The 15,090-nt window shown below is 56.0% G+C and overlaps 2 protein-coding genes across 4 annotated transcripts; one reads left to right on the top strand and one right to left on the bottom strand.

The window, feature by feature from the left end:
* Positions 1 to 410: 410 nt before the first annotated feature.
* Positions 411 to 7,692, top strand: PHF19 (PHD finger protein 19). 3 transcript variants are annotated; one of them, XM_031601890.2, is made up of 15 exons: positions 411 to 571; positions 1,973 to 2,128; positions 2,499 to 2,580; positions 2,670 to 2,765; positions 2,853 to 2,953; positions 3,027 to 3,175; positions 3,389 to 3,484; positions 3,597 to 3,665; positions 4,279 to 4,399; positions 4,535 to 4,602; positions 4,698 to 4,862; positions 4,946 to 5,033; positions 5,145 to 5,230; positions 5,307 to 5,402; positions 5,489 to 7,692. In XM_031601890.2, exons 2-15 carry the CDS (start codon positions 1,982 to 1,984, stop codon positions 5,838 to 5,840), a joined length of 1,716 nt encoding a protein of 571 aa, XP_031457750.2. In that variant the 5' UTR covers positions 411 to 571; positions 1,973 to 1,981; the 3' UTR covers positions 5,841 to 7,692. The 3 variants fall into 3 exon arrangements, with proteins under 3 accessions (XP_031457750.2, XP_031457751.2, XP_089977344.1); XM_031601891.2 differs by having other exon boundaries at positions 494 to 626; XM_090121218.1 differs by lacking the exon at positions 411 to 571 and adding an exon at positions 1,115 to 1,191.
* Positions 7,693 to 8,174: 482 nt separating this feature from the next.
* LOC116234351 (protein CutA homolog) lies at positions 8,175 to 15,088 on the bottom strand. Its single transcript, XM_031601893.2, has 6 exons — positions 14,328 to 15,088; positions 12,199 to 12,347; positions 10,118 to 10,177; positions 9,484 to 9,529; positions 9,251 to 9,300; positions 8,175 to 8,806 (listed from the first exon to the last, which is right to left on the bottom strand). Exons 1-6 carry the CDS (start codon positions 14,403 to 14,405, stop codon positions 8,704 to 8,706), a joined length of 486 nt encoding a protein of 161 aa, XP_031457753.2. The 5' UTR covers positions 14,406 to 15,088; the 3' UTR covers positions 8,175 to 8,703.
* Positions 15,089 to 15,090: the final 2 nt, after the last annotated feature.

The following is a 15,090-nucleotide window of genomic DNA, read 5'->3' as shown; positions in this document are numbered from 1 at the left end:
CTGCCTATGGCTCTGCAAACATGGCCTGGCCCTGGGAAATTGGGAGAAGGCACAGAATGGCTCAGCATGGCATGGCATGGCATGGCACAACATAGCACTGCATAGCATAGCGTGGCATGGCATGGCACAGCACGGCGTGGTGCTGCATGGTCTCTGACCCCTACAAGGGCAACCCAAGACTGTTTGGTCCACTCCTTTGGATAATTCGGACCATTTCTGGATCTCTCAGGAAATCCCACGCAGGGTTTTGGGTGCTGTGCTGCAAATGCTGTATTTGCTGCTGGCACGGCTGCTGGAGCGCTCCCATCCAGGAGCTCTGAAATGCAATGAATCACCCCAAAATGCAATGAATCACCCTGAAACCCGCACTTCGCCCTCCCCTCTCTCCGCTCTCACTCCCCGCACAGGCAGTTGGCGGCCGCAGCGCTGGCTGCCCCACGTGTTTCTGAGCCCGTGCAGAGCCGCCGCCGCACAGCGCGATGCCAGCGGTTCTGGGAGGCTCCGGTTTGCAAAAGGGAACGACGACAAAACTCCTCCGAAGAGGACAGAATTCCGCAGCGGTCTCCGAGAGGTGACTTTAGCACCGATGCGCCGGGAGCGGCTCCTCGTGCGCTGCTTCCACGCAGGTGCGCGACGAACGGCGGTGCGTGGAAGCGCCGCGCGGGGCGGCGGAACGCGCACGGAGCGCCTCGCTCCGAACCCGGCGGATTCGCCGCCGCCCGATCGGGCCTGGAAACGTTTCTTTTTTTTCTTTTTGGCAGCGCTCTCTCGCAAATAGCAAACCCTGCAGCCTCCGTCTCGGCACCGCCCGGAGCGCTTTTGCACCGACGGATTTGTTTTGGTTTTCTTTTTTTTCTGTTTGGATTCGGAGAAAAACGATCCCCGCTTCCCGGAATCCCAGCGAGCGGCAGCAGGGGCCGCTCCCTGGCGCGGGGCCGGGCGGCGTCTGGGGCACCCCGGGATGCTCCGCGCCGTGCCGCGCCGCGCCGCTCGGAGCTCCGGGAGGCGGCCCCGCGCTAATTGCATAAGCGGGACGTCAATGCCCGCGGGAAGCGCGGGAAGATGGCGCCCCGCGCCCTGCCCCCGCCGCGCGCCGCCGCGCCCCGCCGCTGCCCCGGCGGCCCCCGAGCGGGCGGGCGCTGAGCCGAGCCCGGCGGCGGCGGCAGAGCGGCGGAGGAGCGGCGCCGAGCGGTGAGGGCGGCGCGGAGCGGAGCGGCGGGAGGCGGCCGGGGCGGCGGGGCCGGGCGGGACGGGACGGGACGGACCGGCGCCGCAGCGCCTTTGAATGAACCAATGGCGGAGGGTCTCGCGGCTGCGGGGCCGCCCGCGGAGCTCCCGCCCGGCAGGTGCCGCCGCTCCCGGTGCCGGTGGGGTCCCGGAGCGACGCTGCGGAGTTCCCGGAGCGGTCCCGGCGGCGGTGCGTGGCTGCGCCCGCCGCGGTGTTCGGAACCTCTCGGCGCGGCGGCGCTGAGCTCCGTGCGGTGACGCGCGGCCGCTGCCGCTGTGCGGCTCTGCCCGGTGCGTTCGGCTCCGTCCGGCGGCACCGCGCTGTCCCCGAGTTGGGCGGCGGCCCCGCGGGGCTCAAATCCCGGGCGGCGCGGCGCTCGGATCGCTTCGACCAGCAGCGCTGCGATCCGCGGCGTGAGGGCCCCGCACGGAGCCCCGAGGGGAGGAAAGTGACATCGGGGCGGTGCTGCCGGCGGTCGGGGCTCCGTCCCGAGCTCGGAGCCCTCGGCGGCGGCGAAACGCTGCCGCTCGGTTTCATCCCCTGCTGCCCGCGCTGCTCCCCGCTCCCCCAGCGGTCCCGTTGGCAAAACTGCAGAAGGAAATCGTCAACTCGACTTCGCGTTCGATTTAAAGCTGCCGATGCTGAGAGCGTCCGGGCGAACCCCGTGCTTACGGAGCGGGCGCCTCGCTCGGCCCGCGGGCACATCGCGCCGCTGCTGATGGGAGGTCGCCTCCGTCCCCGCAGGCTCTGCTCATGGAGAACGGGACGCTGAACTCCATCACCCGGGACGTGCACGGGGCTGCTGGGCGCAGGGGCAGCAGCTGCAGGGAGCTGAGCGAGGGGCAGTACGTGCTGTGCCGCTGGACCGATGGGCTGTACTACCTGGGGAAGATCAAAAGGGTAAAGAGGGCATCTGGAAGGGTAAATGGGCACTCAAAAGGGTAAGAAAGCATCCAGATGGCTTAAGTGGGCATCCGGAAGGGTAAAGTTGGCACACAGAAGAGTAAAGAGGGAATTCAGAAGGGTAAGAGGGCATCCATAGTGCGCCTGGTGCGGGCGCTGTTCTCTGGGGCAACTTGCAGCGTGCTGACCTGTGCTGTGAAGTGACTGTGGTCTTTGGAGTGACTGGGATTGATGTCCTAGCTGGGTATCTGCCCTGGAACCTGACTTCCTGCAGCTCTGAGAGATGGGGAAAATGGCACCGGGGAAAGAGGAGAGTGCAAGCAATGGGAGCAGGCATTCATTCGTTCTTTGTATTCTGTCCCTGCAGGTGAGCGGCTCCAAGCAGAGCTGCCTGGTGACGTTTGAGGACAACTCCAAGTACTGGGTCCTCTGGAAGGACATCCAGCATGGTGAGTGCTACCTTCTCATGCCCTGCTCCTGGGAGCCCATGTGCCGCAGGCAGCACTGTAGGGCCATCACCACTTTCTCCATCCTGCAGCCGGCGTCCCTGGGGAGGAACCCAAGTGCAACATTTGCCTGGGAAAGACATCGGGGCCCAGGAATGAAATCCTCATCTGTGGGAAATGCGGGCTGGGTGAGTGTGGGTGCATGGCTCTGCGTCCTGCTGCATCCTGCATATGTACAGCTAGCTTAGTGATGCTGACCCCAAGCTGTCCCATAGGTTACCATCAGCAGTGCCACGTCCCGGTGGCGAGCAGCAGTGAGGGCCCGCTGGGGACACCGTGGTTCTGCCGTCGCTGCATCTTCGCCCTGGCTGTGCGGGTGAGTGGGGCTGTGGGGTGCTGCGGGGTGGGCTGTGGTCTCAGTTCTGACCCTGTGCTTCTGGCTCCTACAGAAGGGGGGTGCCCTGAAGAAGGGAGCCATTGCCAAGACACTGCAAGCCGTCAAGATGGTGCTGTCCTACAACCCTGACCTGCTGGAGTGGGACTCTCCGCACCGCACCAACCAGCAGCAGTGCTACTGCTACTGCGGGGGCCCTGGCGAGTAAGCACTGCCTGCTCAGGGGCTGTCCTGCTCTGTTTCATGGGTGTTTTTCTTCCAAGAGAGGGTCTCTGCTTGCACGGCCATTCTCTGGTGGCTCCGCTGCTTGCTCTGCCCTGCACTGTCTGCATGCAGTTCCTTGCCAGTGAGGGTTCACATTCCTGGCTGGGGCTGCTCACACTGCCCTCCCCGGCACCAGCTCCTCTCCTTCCCCAGGTGGTACCTGAAGATGCTGCAGTGCTACCGCTGCCGGCAGTGGTTCCATGAAGCGTGCACTCAGTGCCTCAGTGACCCCATGATGTTCGGGGATCGGTACGTTCCCATGTCCCACAGCTCCCAGCTGCATCTCCACACTAGGGCAGGTGCTGCATCCTTTCGGGGTGATCCCACCACCTTTATGCTCTCCATCCTCACTCTTTTCCAGGTTCTATGTGTTTTTCTGCTCCGTGTGCAACCAGGGACCTGAGTACATCAAGCGCCTTCCCCTGCGATGGTGAGAAACGGCCGTGGCTCCGTTGTGCTGTGCCGGGTCCCCAATGGGCTCGTGGGGCACCAATGTGCTGTGTGTGCTGTCAGGGAGCCAAAGCACGCCTTCACCAGGAGAAAACTGCAAAAAGCAATTTGGGAATGAGCCATCAAGTTTTGAGATTAAATATAGGTTTCTGTGGTACTTTATAGTGCACCTTGATGATCTGAAAGCACTTTGTAAAATATCCTAACAGTGCTAGCTGCACTGGGGTGTTGCACAGAGCAGCACTGGGTGCAGGAGAAGGGAAATCCTGCAGGACATGTTGCTTGGCTTTCACTTTTGGAGATGCAAGTGTGAAGTCCCGTAGGAGAGACTGTTTTGTAAACAGTCTACATGTGAGTAAGAGCCATCCTGCTCTCATACTTGAGTGCAGTGAGAGTGCATGGCTGGAGCTTGGTAGGAAGCTGCAGCAGTGGGTGTCTGTCCTGGGACTGGCGCATCCTTGGGCTCCTGACCTCAGGGCTGCTGTGGGGTCTCGAGGCACAGAGCTGTGTAGTCATGCTATGCCCTGGGCCAGCATTGCTGGGTGTGGGCTGCTCACTGCTCCCTGACCTGCTGACCTTGGTCGCTCCCGCAGGGTGGACGTGGTTCATCTCGCCCTGTACAACCTGGGCGTGCAGAGCAAGAAGAAGTACTTTGACTTCGAGGAGATCCTGGCCTTCGTGAACCACCACTGGGACCCTCTGCAGCTCGGGAAGGTAATGCCTGCGGGTGTTGGGTGTGAAGGGTCAGAGCCTCAGGGGCACAGGGACACGGGGGGCAGGAGGCCAGAAGGGGAAGGGGTCGGGGTGGCCGTCCTGCCCCAAGGAGCTCAGGCTGGTGTGTCCCCGCAGCTGACCGGCACCCCTGTGTCCGAGCGCGGCCCCCACCTGCTCAATGCCCTCAACAGCTACAAGAGCAGGTGAGTGCTGGGCTGGGAACAGAACAGTGCATGGAGTGCTCCTGCACTTCTGGGGCCCATTCGTCCCCCCGGGCTGAAGCCTGCTTCCTCCCCAGGTTTCTCTGTGGGAAGGAGATCAAGAAGAAGAAATGCATCTTCCGCCTGCGGATCCGCGTCCCGCCGAACCCCCCCACCAAAGTGCTGCCGGAAAAGGCGCCGGGCGAGAGGGGCTCCTGTGAGCTGAAGAAGAGAGGGAAGAGCAGATTTGTGCACAAGGACAGGTGAGCGCTGCACAGCCACAAAGACAGGTGGGTGCTGTTATGCAGCCCCAGCCCTGTATCTCACCCTACATCTCGCCTTGCAGCCTGCTCCCAGGGCAGCTCCAGCAGCAGAAACGGCGTGCGGTGCGGCGGAAGAGGGCCAAGTTCCTGCTGGAAGATGCCATCCCCAGCGTGAGTCCCTGCGGGCTGCGGGACGGTCATGGGAGGAGGGAGTGCTGCGGTGGCCGGGCAGAAGGTTCCGAGCCGCTGTGTGGTGTTGAGGTGCTGGTTTTTGTGGTGCAGAGCGACTTCACCTCTGCCTGGAGCACCAACCATCACCTGGCCAGCATCTTTGACTTCACACTGGATGAGATTCAGAGCCTGAAGAGGTGAGTGCTGCCCAGCCGAGGTGCTGGGGGAGCTCTGAGGTGCGGGGCCGCGGGGCCGACGCTGCCTCCATCCCAGTGCCAGCTCGGGGCAGACCTTCCTTTCCGATGTGGACTCCACGGATGCCGTCAGCACCTCAGGCTCAGCCACCACCAGCCTGTCCTGCGAGTCCAGGTGAGGGCTGTGGCCCCTTCACCCCCTTCCTGAGGATCTTCTATCTCCCCTCACAGCACCCCATTACCTCTCTCCCTGTCCCGCAGCCGGAGGACGGTGGGCAGCCGTAAGCGCAAGCAGACAGTTCTGACCCCCCCCTCAGCACGGCCCAAGCGTGGCAGCGGGGCAGCAGGCAGGCAGCCAGCAGTGGGCAGCCCCCAGGGCAGCGAGGTGACATGTGGGCCTGAGCGGCCGGATGATGGCATTGACAGCCACACCTTCGAGAGCATCAGCGAGGACGACTCGTCGCTTTCACACCTCAAGTCGTCCATCAGCAGCTACTTCGGGGCAGCGGGGCGGCTGGTGTGCGGGGAGAAGTACCAGGTGCTGGCACGGCGTGTGACGCTGGAGGGCAAAGTGCAGTACCTGGTGGAGTGGGAAGGGACCACCCCCTACTGAGCCCCCGTCCCTCTGGTCCCAATGCCTTTTCTGGAGCTGACAGCGGAGCCCTTGGGTGCAGCCAGGCTTTGGTGCAGCAGAGGAGGAAGAGGAAGAGGAGGAGGAAGATGCCCTGTGCTTGGCACCCTGGCTGCGTGGAGATGTGAGGGGTGGACCCCCTCAGCCTTTTTATTGTATTCCTTTGACAATTGTTGTTTTACTGGCCACGTATATGCAAAGAGCCATGCTTCGGCCTTCGGTCACACTGGAGGCACCAGAGGAGTGGGGCAGCTCAGGCCCCTCCTGGAGCACCACATCCAGGCTGGAGCAGCAGTCTTGCAGGGACCCGTGCTGAAGCACCATTGCTGTCCCACTGTGGAGCCCAATGGCTCATCCCTACACCATAGGAAAAGGCAGGTGATGCCGCAGCCCTTGCGTGGGCTTTTCCTTCTGCCAAACCCATTCATCTGAGGAATGTGATTTGCTCTGAGGGGAGGACACCCTATGAATTGCTCAGACCCTATCCCAGGGCCTGGATGTGCTGCGTTCCCCATCCCAACAATCACCTCTTGGCACAGCTCAGCCAAACACACGCACGTGCCTTAAACCAGAGCGGGCACAACCCGGACTGCTCTTCATCCCCTCAGAGATGCCCATCCTGCAGTGCCAAACCAGCCAAGAAACCAAAAAGGCAGCAGAGTGCTCCCCTGCCTATGGGGCTGTCCCTGCAGTGGGCATGCTGCTGCTTCACCGTGGTTTTCTATACCGAAGGAGAACAAGAACCCCTTTTTGTCTAAAGCAATACGGTCACTTTGTTCAGGGGCAAACTTTTTTTAAAAAAAATTCTACTCTCAGATGTACTCGTTAGGTTCTTTCTAAGATATGCTGATGGATGTGTGCTGCTCTGCCCCATCCCCCCCAGCTGAGCCGTGTGCTCCTGCAGCATCGTTCCTCTGCGTGTTCATGGTCTGCCAGCCGGGGGATGAACGGAAAAAGCTGTTTTATTGCAGAAGTACTGAAATGATTCACTCTGTCGAAGTACAGCGAGGGTGTGGGGAGCAAGGCAGGGTGCTGCCTCGTGTTGTATAAAGGTGAAAATCCATCGGCATGAGAGAGCAGATCGCAAACAGAACCCGTAAAACACAGACCTGCAGAACAGCCCCACTGCTGCGGTGAGGCAGTGGGACACGCAGTGTGGGTGCTGCCCATGGCATGGGCTGGGCGTGAGCTGCAACACCCCGAGCACTGGGCACAGCAACGCAAAGCCCTGCAATGCCTTCACGCTGTGCCACCGGTGCCGTGCGCTGGCGCAGTGCTCAGTGCAGAGCTGTGTGCTGAGCTCTGTTCAGCTGCAGCCACGGCACGGTTTGCATCTGTTCATCTGAATGGAACTGCCAAAACAGTGTTTTGGGAGAGGTTGCTGCCAGGATCCCACCATGCCTGGTGCTGGGCCCATCCATCCAGCCCAGGTTGGTCACCAGGGAAGCACATGTTTCCACATCTTGAGTGCCTATGGAGCCCAGGTGACCATCTCAGTTACTGCCTGGATGGCTGGGGGCTGCCAGGAACTGTGCCCAGACCAACCCCATGGGATGGGCTGGGAGAACATGGGTGAGCTTGGCAGCTCCCTCCTCATCCTCCTCCTCTCCCTCTCCTCTCCTCCTGGCCTATTGCAGAGAACTGAATATGGAGCCTTTAAAACTATTTTTGTTTCAGAATATATTTTGCATTAGTTATAATAGATATTATAAATGACTCTATGCACCTTCTAAAGATTTATGGTTTCAGGCTGCTGCTTGTAATAACCAACTCTTGTTATATCTGAGTTGTAATTAATATGTCTGATGTACAATTAAAAAGTCTTTTTTTCTTCTTCTTCTTTTTTTTTTTTTTTCAACATCACTGCCTCTTTGTGGTACAGGGATTTGGGCAGCTGAGGGGTCAGTGTGTGGCCCTGGGCAGCACCCCATGCCTGGGTCATCCTGCAGAGAAATGCTGCCAAGCACGGGGAGAGCAGAAGAATGCAAACAGTTGTGCATGGGCACAGCCCAGTTACCATTTTCCCTGCTATCTTGTTTCCTGCACCTGGGAGCCCTCCTTGCTCTACCTCTGACTGCTGCTGGGGTCATGCCAGCCCTTGGGCACAACTCAGTGCCTGCACCACAGAATCACAGAATTGTAGGGGTTGGAAGGGATCTCCAGAGATCATCGAGTCCAACCCCCCTGCCAAAGCAGGTTCCCTACACCAGGTGCACCACATCCCCACTGCCTGTGATGGACACCAACAGAGCCCTGACAGGACCTTCCTATCCTGCTCACCCCACCCATGCACTGCAATGACTCATGAGGCTGCAGGTAGGAAATGCTCTGGTTTATTCCCTTCCCAGTCATACAATGGATTTATTTTGTAGCTTACATCCAATTACACAATGTGAGCATCTTTTTCTAAGGCTCAGCTTGGTCTGGGGAGAAAGCAGCAGAGCTATGCCCTGCTGGTCCTGGGTCCCCAAATGGGGTTGCTTTGCCCAGCTCAGCCCAGCTGACAGGCAGGGTGCTTGCTGGGGCTCAGCCAGTGCCATGTGCGTGAGTGGCACATGCTGCACCATCCCCAGGTGCTGCAGGGCAGTGCTAAGAGCACCTTCAGTCAGCAGCAGCCCTGTGGTGCCCTTCCCATTCCAGTGCTGCCTCCAGCTTGGTGCTGCTGCAGGGCTAGACCAGGGAGGGGGCATCTCAAGTTCAAATGAAATTCCCCATCTCAAACTCCTGCGCTATAGCACACCCCTGGGGATGCGAGCTGCTCTCCTGTGTCACTCTGTGCACAAAGCCCAGCAGAACTTGTTTCATCGTGTCTCCTCAAGAGAAGGGTGGTTTCTGGGCTGTTCATTCAGTCCCGCGGGACGTTTTCTCCAATCCACTTGAGGTAGAGGGGGTTTCCTTGGTCAATAGGCAGGCTGATAACTTCGGGGATTTCAAAGGGATGGATGGATCTAAAGTGGAAACAGACGCAGCGGCGCAGTGCCACAGTCGCATCCCGCAGCAGGAACAGGCTGGCGGTGCAGGAAGCAGTGTGGTGCGTGGGCCCAGCCCCGGGTGATCCCCCCTGACTTCAAAGCACTTTGTGCCACGTGGGAATTTTGCTTTGAGTTTGAGGTTTACCACAGCCACCAGCTGTGCTCAGCACTCAGCTCGTGGGGTGGACAGGAAATCTGCAGATGGGGGGGACCTACAGACCCTGAAGCCCTCTTTGTCCCATGCAGGGAGCCCGATGTTCCCAGCAGCCTGTTCCCAGCTGGTGTGGTGCTGGGGCTTTTCTGACTCTCAGAGTGCACCCAGCAGTGCCTAAAGCCCTCCTGGCTGGGATTGGTCTCGAGGAGATCCAAAGCCTGAGGATGAGATGACTGCATACTGCGGATAGGAAGCCCCGTGCTCACCTGACATAGTTGGACAATTCACTTATTTTGGACGTCCTTGTTTTTACTAACTGCAGAGAGTAAAGAAAAAAAGAGTAAAGGGAGGGAACAATCCTGAAGGCACAGCTCCGCTGCACCTGGCCATGCACCACTGCCAAGACCCTGGGGGTACTCGGGGTTGGTGCCACCCTGCAGCCCCATTTGGCTTGGGCTCTGGGATGGGGATTGCTGTGTCATGGGACATTGTCACTTACCAGCAGGATTTCAGTGGATTCTTCCAGTTCCCCTTTCCAGAAATACCTGTATTTAAAAGGAAAGAACCATTAGCACATCCAGCTATGGGTACGGCCCTGCTGATCTCCCTGGTGCTTGGTGCCCCTGCTTGGTGCTCCCTGCATGTGACTGTTCCTCTATGAAGAGGTGCTGGAGAAGCATCACCGGTTCTAAATGCCCACGATCCAACATGTGGGGCTGTAAGGCTGGGGCCACCCTTGATGTGCCAGGTCTGAGGGAGCTAAGGGCAGCAGGGCAGGGTGAGGTGAGCACTGGGAGAGCTGTGGGGTGCTGACCCCTCTGAATGAGGCAGGGAGACATTTTGTACGGGGAGCACAGTGCAGCGGGATACTGAGCGTGGTATCACAGTTTTTCCCTCTCTTTCCCTGCAGGAGAGGAGCTCTGCTTCTTGTGAGTCAGCTATGACCTTTCAAAGCAAAAACGGTGCCAGAAGGCCAAAGTGATTTCATCTGCATGCAGGGTCCCCATGTGAGGAGGCACATGGATACTCTCAGTGTCCACTGCGCAGGGTGAGGAGGAAGAACAGATGGAGCAGGTGGGTTTGCAGCTCAGCCCCGGTCCCCTCCTCCTTTGGGGTACAGCAGCCCAACTTACAAGGCCGAGCTCTTGGGCAGGATGTTCACGTAGGCAGCCAGCTTCTTGTCCATGATGCCCCTGGGTGAGAGAGGAGATGGTCACTGCCACTTGGCTCGCTGCGGCTCGCAGGGATATCCCTCATGCTGCCTTGTGCAGCAGACAGGAGACATGGACTGAGGCTAATTATTACCCTGAGAAAGCAAAGTGATCTCCAGCTGGGGCTGCTCTGCCTCAGATCCTCCTGGCCTGGGGCTGATACTGTCCCTAAAGCTGCCACAAACCCCGGCAGCAGGGAGCGGTGCCTGGCACAGAGCTGTCCCCATGGACAAGTCAGAGGAGCCGTGGCCTGGAGGCCAGCTGTGTCAGGAGGTTGTGCGCCCCAGCCACATGCAGCTCGAGTCACTTAAAGATTGTAAAGCATCTTGAATTAATTTGCAGCCCAACAAACAGCAGCAGCATGAATGGAGATCTCCCCGCTGTGCTCATCGTGTAGGACACATGGCACAAATCACTTTGTTTTCCCATCTGCAACTTCCAAGTCACTTGAGTGCTGGAGCCTTTTCGATACCTCCTGATTGCTTCTGCTTTGCCTCAGCAAACTGTGATCCTGACTGATATCCTGCTCTTTGTTCTGGCAAGCTGGGTGGAAACAGGCAGCCACCATGGTAACGGAAAACACTGTGAGATGCTGCATGTGGGCAGTGCAGAATGCCTGCATAATAGATGGTATCTTTGGGTTGGGTATCTAATGGTGTTTCTGTGTCCCTGCCACACTGCCACACTAAACAATAGGCTCTGAAGGGAGATGGATGAAATATTAATAAGAAAAGCCAAGGAAATGATGCACATGGGCCCAAGGCAGAAGCAGCTCATGGGCTGCCAAGATGTTGAGTGAGTTCCGTGGCATGCAACCACCCAACAGCAGGTATGGGACAGGGGCCACATCTCTGGGTGGGCCATGAGTTTCCTCTGAGGACTTTAAGTTATCTCATTGAGACAGTGCAAACCAGTTTCCACAAACCCTGATCTCCTTTTCCTTAAAAACAGCAGAAAATTTCCCTGCAGCCTGATTCTTTAGAGCACTCCTTTGAGCAACATGAAGGAAGAGCACACATGACAGCTCCAAGAAAAAGGTGGGTGGGAAAATAAATGCAGGAGCCCTGTGTCATCCTTCACAACCATTGCTCATTCATCCAAATTCCTGGAAAAATTACTCCACCAGTAGAAATGCAAGCAAAGTACACAGATCTCAGCAACAGAGAATGATTTGCTTCCTCTCCCTTCCTTGCAAGATAAGGAACAAAGAGCAGAAAACACTTGCAAAGCTGTTACGACAAAGTGTTCTCAGGAACAGAGGGATCTTTTCACCAGCATGTACAGATGTTCTTTTTCTTCTGGAGACATCCAGTGGCACAGGTACTATTCTACTTGAATTTCTTCATACAGTTGAAGTATTTAGGGTGACACAAAATCCCTTTCAGTAGTCGGTCAGCTCCTGAATGGCTGCTTGGGAATGCTCTGCTCTTACAGAGGACAGGGAGAGTTTTTGGCAAGCAAGAGCATAGCAGGGAAAACAGCTCAGAGAAGGTGTTGCAGGAAACTTAATGGTCCATCATAAACATTTCCCCAGTCAACAGTTTCACTGCTTTGAACAAACCACCTATTGAGTCACAGACTGATGGATATGTGGAAAAACTGCATGCAAAACATCATGCAGTGTATCTCATACACTGAAAGAGAAAAAAATATCAAGGTAAAGCCCTCACTCCCCAAAGTTTGTTCTGTGTTTTCTGTGGATCACTTATTCATATTTGTTTTTATGTTAGTGCACTGTGCACTTCTCAGGGAATTTGTTACTGTGCTGCTCAGAGAAGGATTATGGCATGTCAGAGGACATGGGGTTGGGTCTTAATCCAACTGAGGATGCAGAGATTTTGGGCCATGGCTTGAATGGATCTTAAAAACAAAAGGCAGAAGTGTCAAAGCCCTGACACAGCAGAGAAGTGTAGCTCCTTTCCGGGGTCAAGGAAAAGCTTTATTTTGCAAAAAAGCCCTTTCCAAACAATTGAAGCAGACAAGCAGGGAAAGGTTCTCAGTACCTTGCAATATCCTTGGCAATCTGCTCGTTGAGGCAGTTGATGAAGACGATGGAGTGGGTCCCAGAGACATAGCTGCCAGTGATGGCAGAGTGCAGCTGGAGAGCGAGGCTTCTCAGCATGGGGTACATCAGCAGAGACAGCGTCATCGCCTGCAGAGCAACATATGAGTGCTGATTGAAGGGAAAACGTTGCATTTTCTAAAAACAAGCATTTATCTTAATCTTACCTCTAGCTCAAAAGAGCACTCCAGTCTTCTTTCAACATTACAGCAGTGCTCATTGCAATTTAAGTGAGATTTATTCCCCCACAATGGGGCCAACCTAATGCTGTGCCAAGTTGCCTCTGTTCAGCTGTTTCTATTGCAAACAGGAGCACTCAGGACACATCCTGCAGCCAAGCGGGGAAAGAGCCTCTGCCTCCTCGAGGATGCAGCTGGAGGAGAGCAGCATCTCCAGGAAGGGCACTGGACAACACATTCTGTGCAGGCCCTGCAGAGCTTTAGTCCTAATCTGCAAGTTCTTTCCTGCATTCTGCTGACAGATGTTTTGCTGTTCACCCAGCCTGTGACACAGACCTCGCAGAGCAGGGATGGTAAGACAGGGCCAAAATGCGGGTTTTAAGTTCATTTCATCTTAATTATCTGATAAGAATGTTACAGTCAAATTCAATCTGTTCACAGAAATCCTTACCGACACACAGCCTGAGTCTGTAGGGCTGCAGAACAGTACTGTTCTTTCCATGTGCTGGCAGCAGAGTGGCAACAAGTTGTTTTGCTGCACATCCCATTCCTGGCAAGCCCGTAAGTTGCTCTTGGTAATCACATGCCATAAACACAGTCACACAGAAATGCAATCCATAAATTATCTCAGCTGGGAATAGCAAGGTTAATTTGGTGTGCTGAGTAATAACCAAAGGATGGGTGCCTGTGCTGGGGTTGCAGCACTGCTGTCTCTGCACAGCTGCTCTTCTCTTTGTCTTTTGTTGTTTTTTAAACAAACAGCGTCTGGCCCTTATTCAGCAACAGTGACAAAAAGGTTTTCATAAGACTAAGAAGATAGTCCTTTTTTCCTCCTTATTTCCACCCTTCTCTGTCCTCTGAACACCTCCCAGCACACAGATAATGTCAAAAGTGCACTTTTTTTAAAATTTTTTTTTTTTTAAGATTGAATTCTAAAAACATCTTGACACCACAAAGGAACACTTTTCCGCTGGGGAAATGACTGATGCTCTGTATTAGTTGTCTCCTCTTTTTCAGTCCATTTGAGGAAATGCTGTTTGTTATCACAAGATTTATCATCATAATTTTTCAAGCTTGTGTTTTTCCCCACAGAGCCATTGAACATTTACTGTACAGCAAATCCCACAACCTACTCCCACAGCCACAAGCCAGGCTGAGATACGCTGCTGTATTTACTTCTCCGGATTAGAATATAATCACATTCCCTGCTTAGGACAAACTCTGACCTGTTAGGATGGCAATCATTAATCTCCTTGGAAGATGTATGTGCACGTGAAGAGGAAATCCCCATGAATACTTGTGGGTAAGTATTAGCATAAAAGTGACCACTCCTTTGATTTTCTTGATGTTTTTATGTTAGCTTATGTTTGTTTCTGAAAAGAATGGTGACAACACAGAAGCACTGAATGTGCCACAAGGGATGGTGCAAAAGTGAAAGGCTGAACCTTCAGGATTTCCACCTGAGGGACCAAAGAAACTCCTGGCTGCCAAAAGGTTCAAGTGAACAAAACTGAACAGCCTGCTGTGCGATTATTTCACTGCAAAGCACTGACTGGCAGAACAGCAGCAGAGCTTAGAGACTAAGATGTGCGTGAGATGAAATTGTTCTGGCTTTGGTTAGCCATAAACAGCTTTAGGGATTAAAGTCACCTTGTAAGGAGTTTTCCTAAACGACTCTGCCTGGATGAAGCCCTGTACAAATCAAACAAACACACAACAACCAAACAACAACACAGCTTGTGCCAACAAGTGGTAAAACACCTCCGAAACTCGCTTTACTCGCAGCAACCCAAGAACGCCTTCCTCCTGCAGGCTCCTTCCCTTCCATACTCTCGAATTGCCCCCCAGGAGCCCCTCTGAAACCAACCCCTTGCTGCCCACTCCCACTTACCAGCAGCACGGTGCGGCAGCCCGGCCGGGGGCAACCTTGGGCGGTGGGCAGCGGGCAGCGGGGGCCCAAAGCCTCCATGCCCCGGCCGGGCGAGAGCTGCGTCCCGCTGCCTCCACCTGCTCTGCCTGCGCTGGGCAGGCTGCCCGGGACGGCTGCCCACAGGCTCCTCCTCCTCTGCCCTGCTGCCTGCCTGCCTGCCTGCCTGCCTGCCCACACGGGGTCATTGAGGTTGGGAAAGCCCACTCAGGCCATCCAGTCCAACCAGCCCACCTTCCTGCCTGCCCAGCGTGGGGCTGGAGTACAGCCCCCCTCCTCCTGCCTTCATCTTCCCATCATTCGGTGTTTTTCTCAGACTCTGGGGTTTTGTGCTTTGGGCTCTGTGCCGCAGAGCTGTGATGTTTCACGACTTCAGACGTGGGCACAGCGACAATCCGTACCTTCCCTGCTGTCCACAGACTGAAAAAAAACCCGACATTTTGTCTCCCTTCTGTACTCTTGATCTTATTTACCACTTGGGGCTTGGCCCACACAGCCTTGCTGCCCATGGCACAGCCTGTGAGCGCTGCCTGCCCCTCAGCAGCGACCCCCGAGCTGCTCCCAGCAGGGCTGAGCGCGACAGACGCCATCACAGACCCGAACTCGCCCCCACTCCATGACTGAGCAGAGGGCTGTAGAGTCAGGGCACTGTGGTTAGGTTGCGGTTGGACTCGATGATCTTTAAAGCGTTTTCCAAACCGAGCAGCTCTACGATCAACCCCCTCAC

The sequence above is a fragment of the Phasianus colchicus genome, chromosome 19, assembly GCF_987193195.1.
Source record: "Phasianus colchicus chromosome 19, bPhaCol1.hap1.1, whole genome shotgun sequence".
In the NCBI taxonomy this organism is placed as follows: Eukaryota; Metazoa; Chordata; class Aves; order Galliformes; family Phasianidae; genus Phasianus; species Phasianus colchicus.
This window is presented reverse-complemented; position numbering and strand designations above follow the sequence as displayed.

Bases quoted from the DNA above. Each gene is read 5' to 3' on its own strand.
- PHF19 (XM_031601890.2), top strand. From the start codon at position 1,982: ATGGAGAACGGGACGCTGAACTCCATCACCCGGGACGTGCACGGGGCT. The intron at 3,176-3,388 runs GTAAGCACTGCC...CTCCTTCCCCAG, and splicing joins TACTGCGGGGGCCCTGGCGA to GTGGTACCTGAAGATGCTGC. The intron at 5,403-5,488 runs GTGAGGGCTGTG...CCTGTCCCGCAG, and splicing joins AGCCTGTCCTGCGAGTCCAG to CCGGAGGACGGTGGGCAGCC.
- LOC116234351 (XM_031601893.2), bottom strand. From the start codon at position 14,405: ATGGAGGCTTTGGGCCCCCGCTGCCCGCTGCCCACCGCCCAAGGTTGC. The intron at 10,178-12,198 runs GTACTGAGAACC...TCTCTCACCCAG, and splicing joins ATTGCCAAGGATATTGCAAG to GGGCATCATGGACAAGAAGC. The intron at 9,530-10,117 runs GTAAGTTGGGCT...TTTTAAATACAG, and splicing joins CTGCCCAAGAGCTCGGCCTT to GTATTTCTGGAAAGGGGAAC.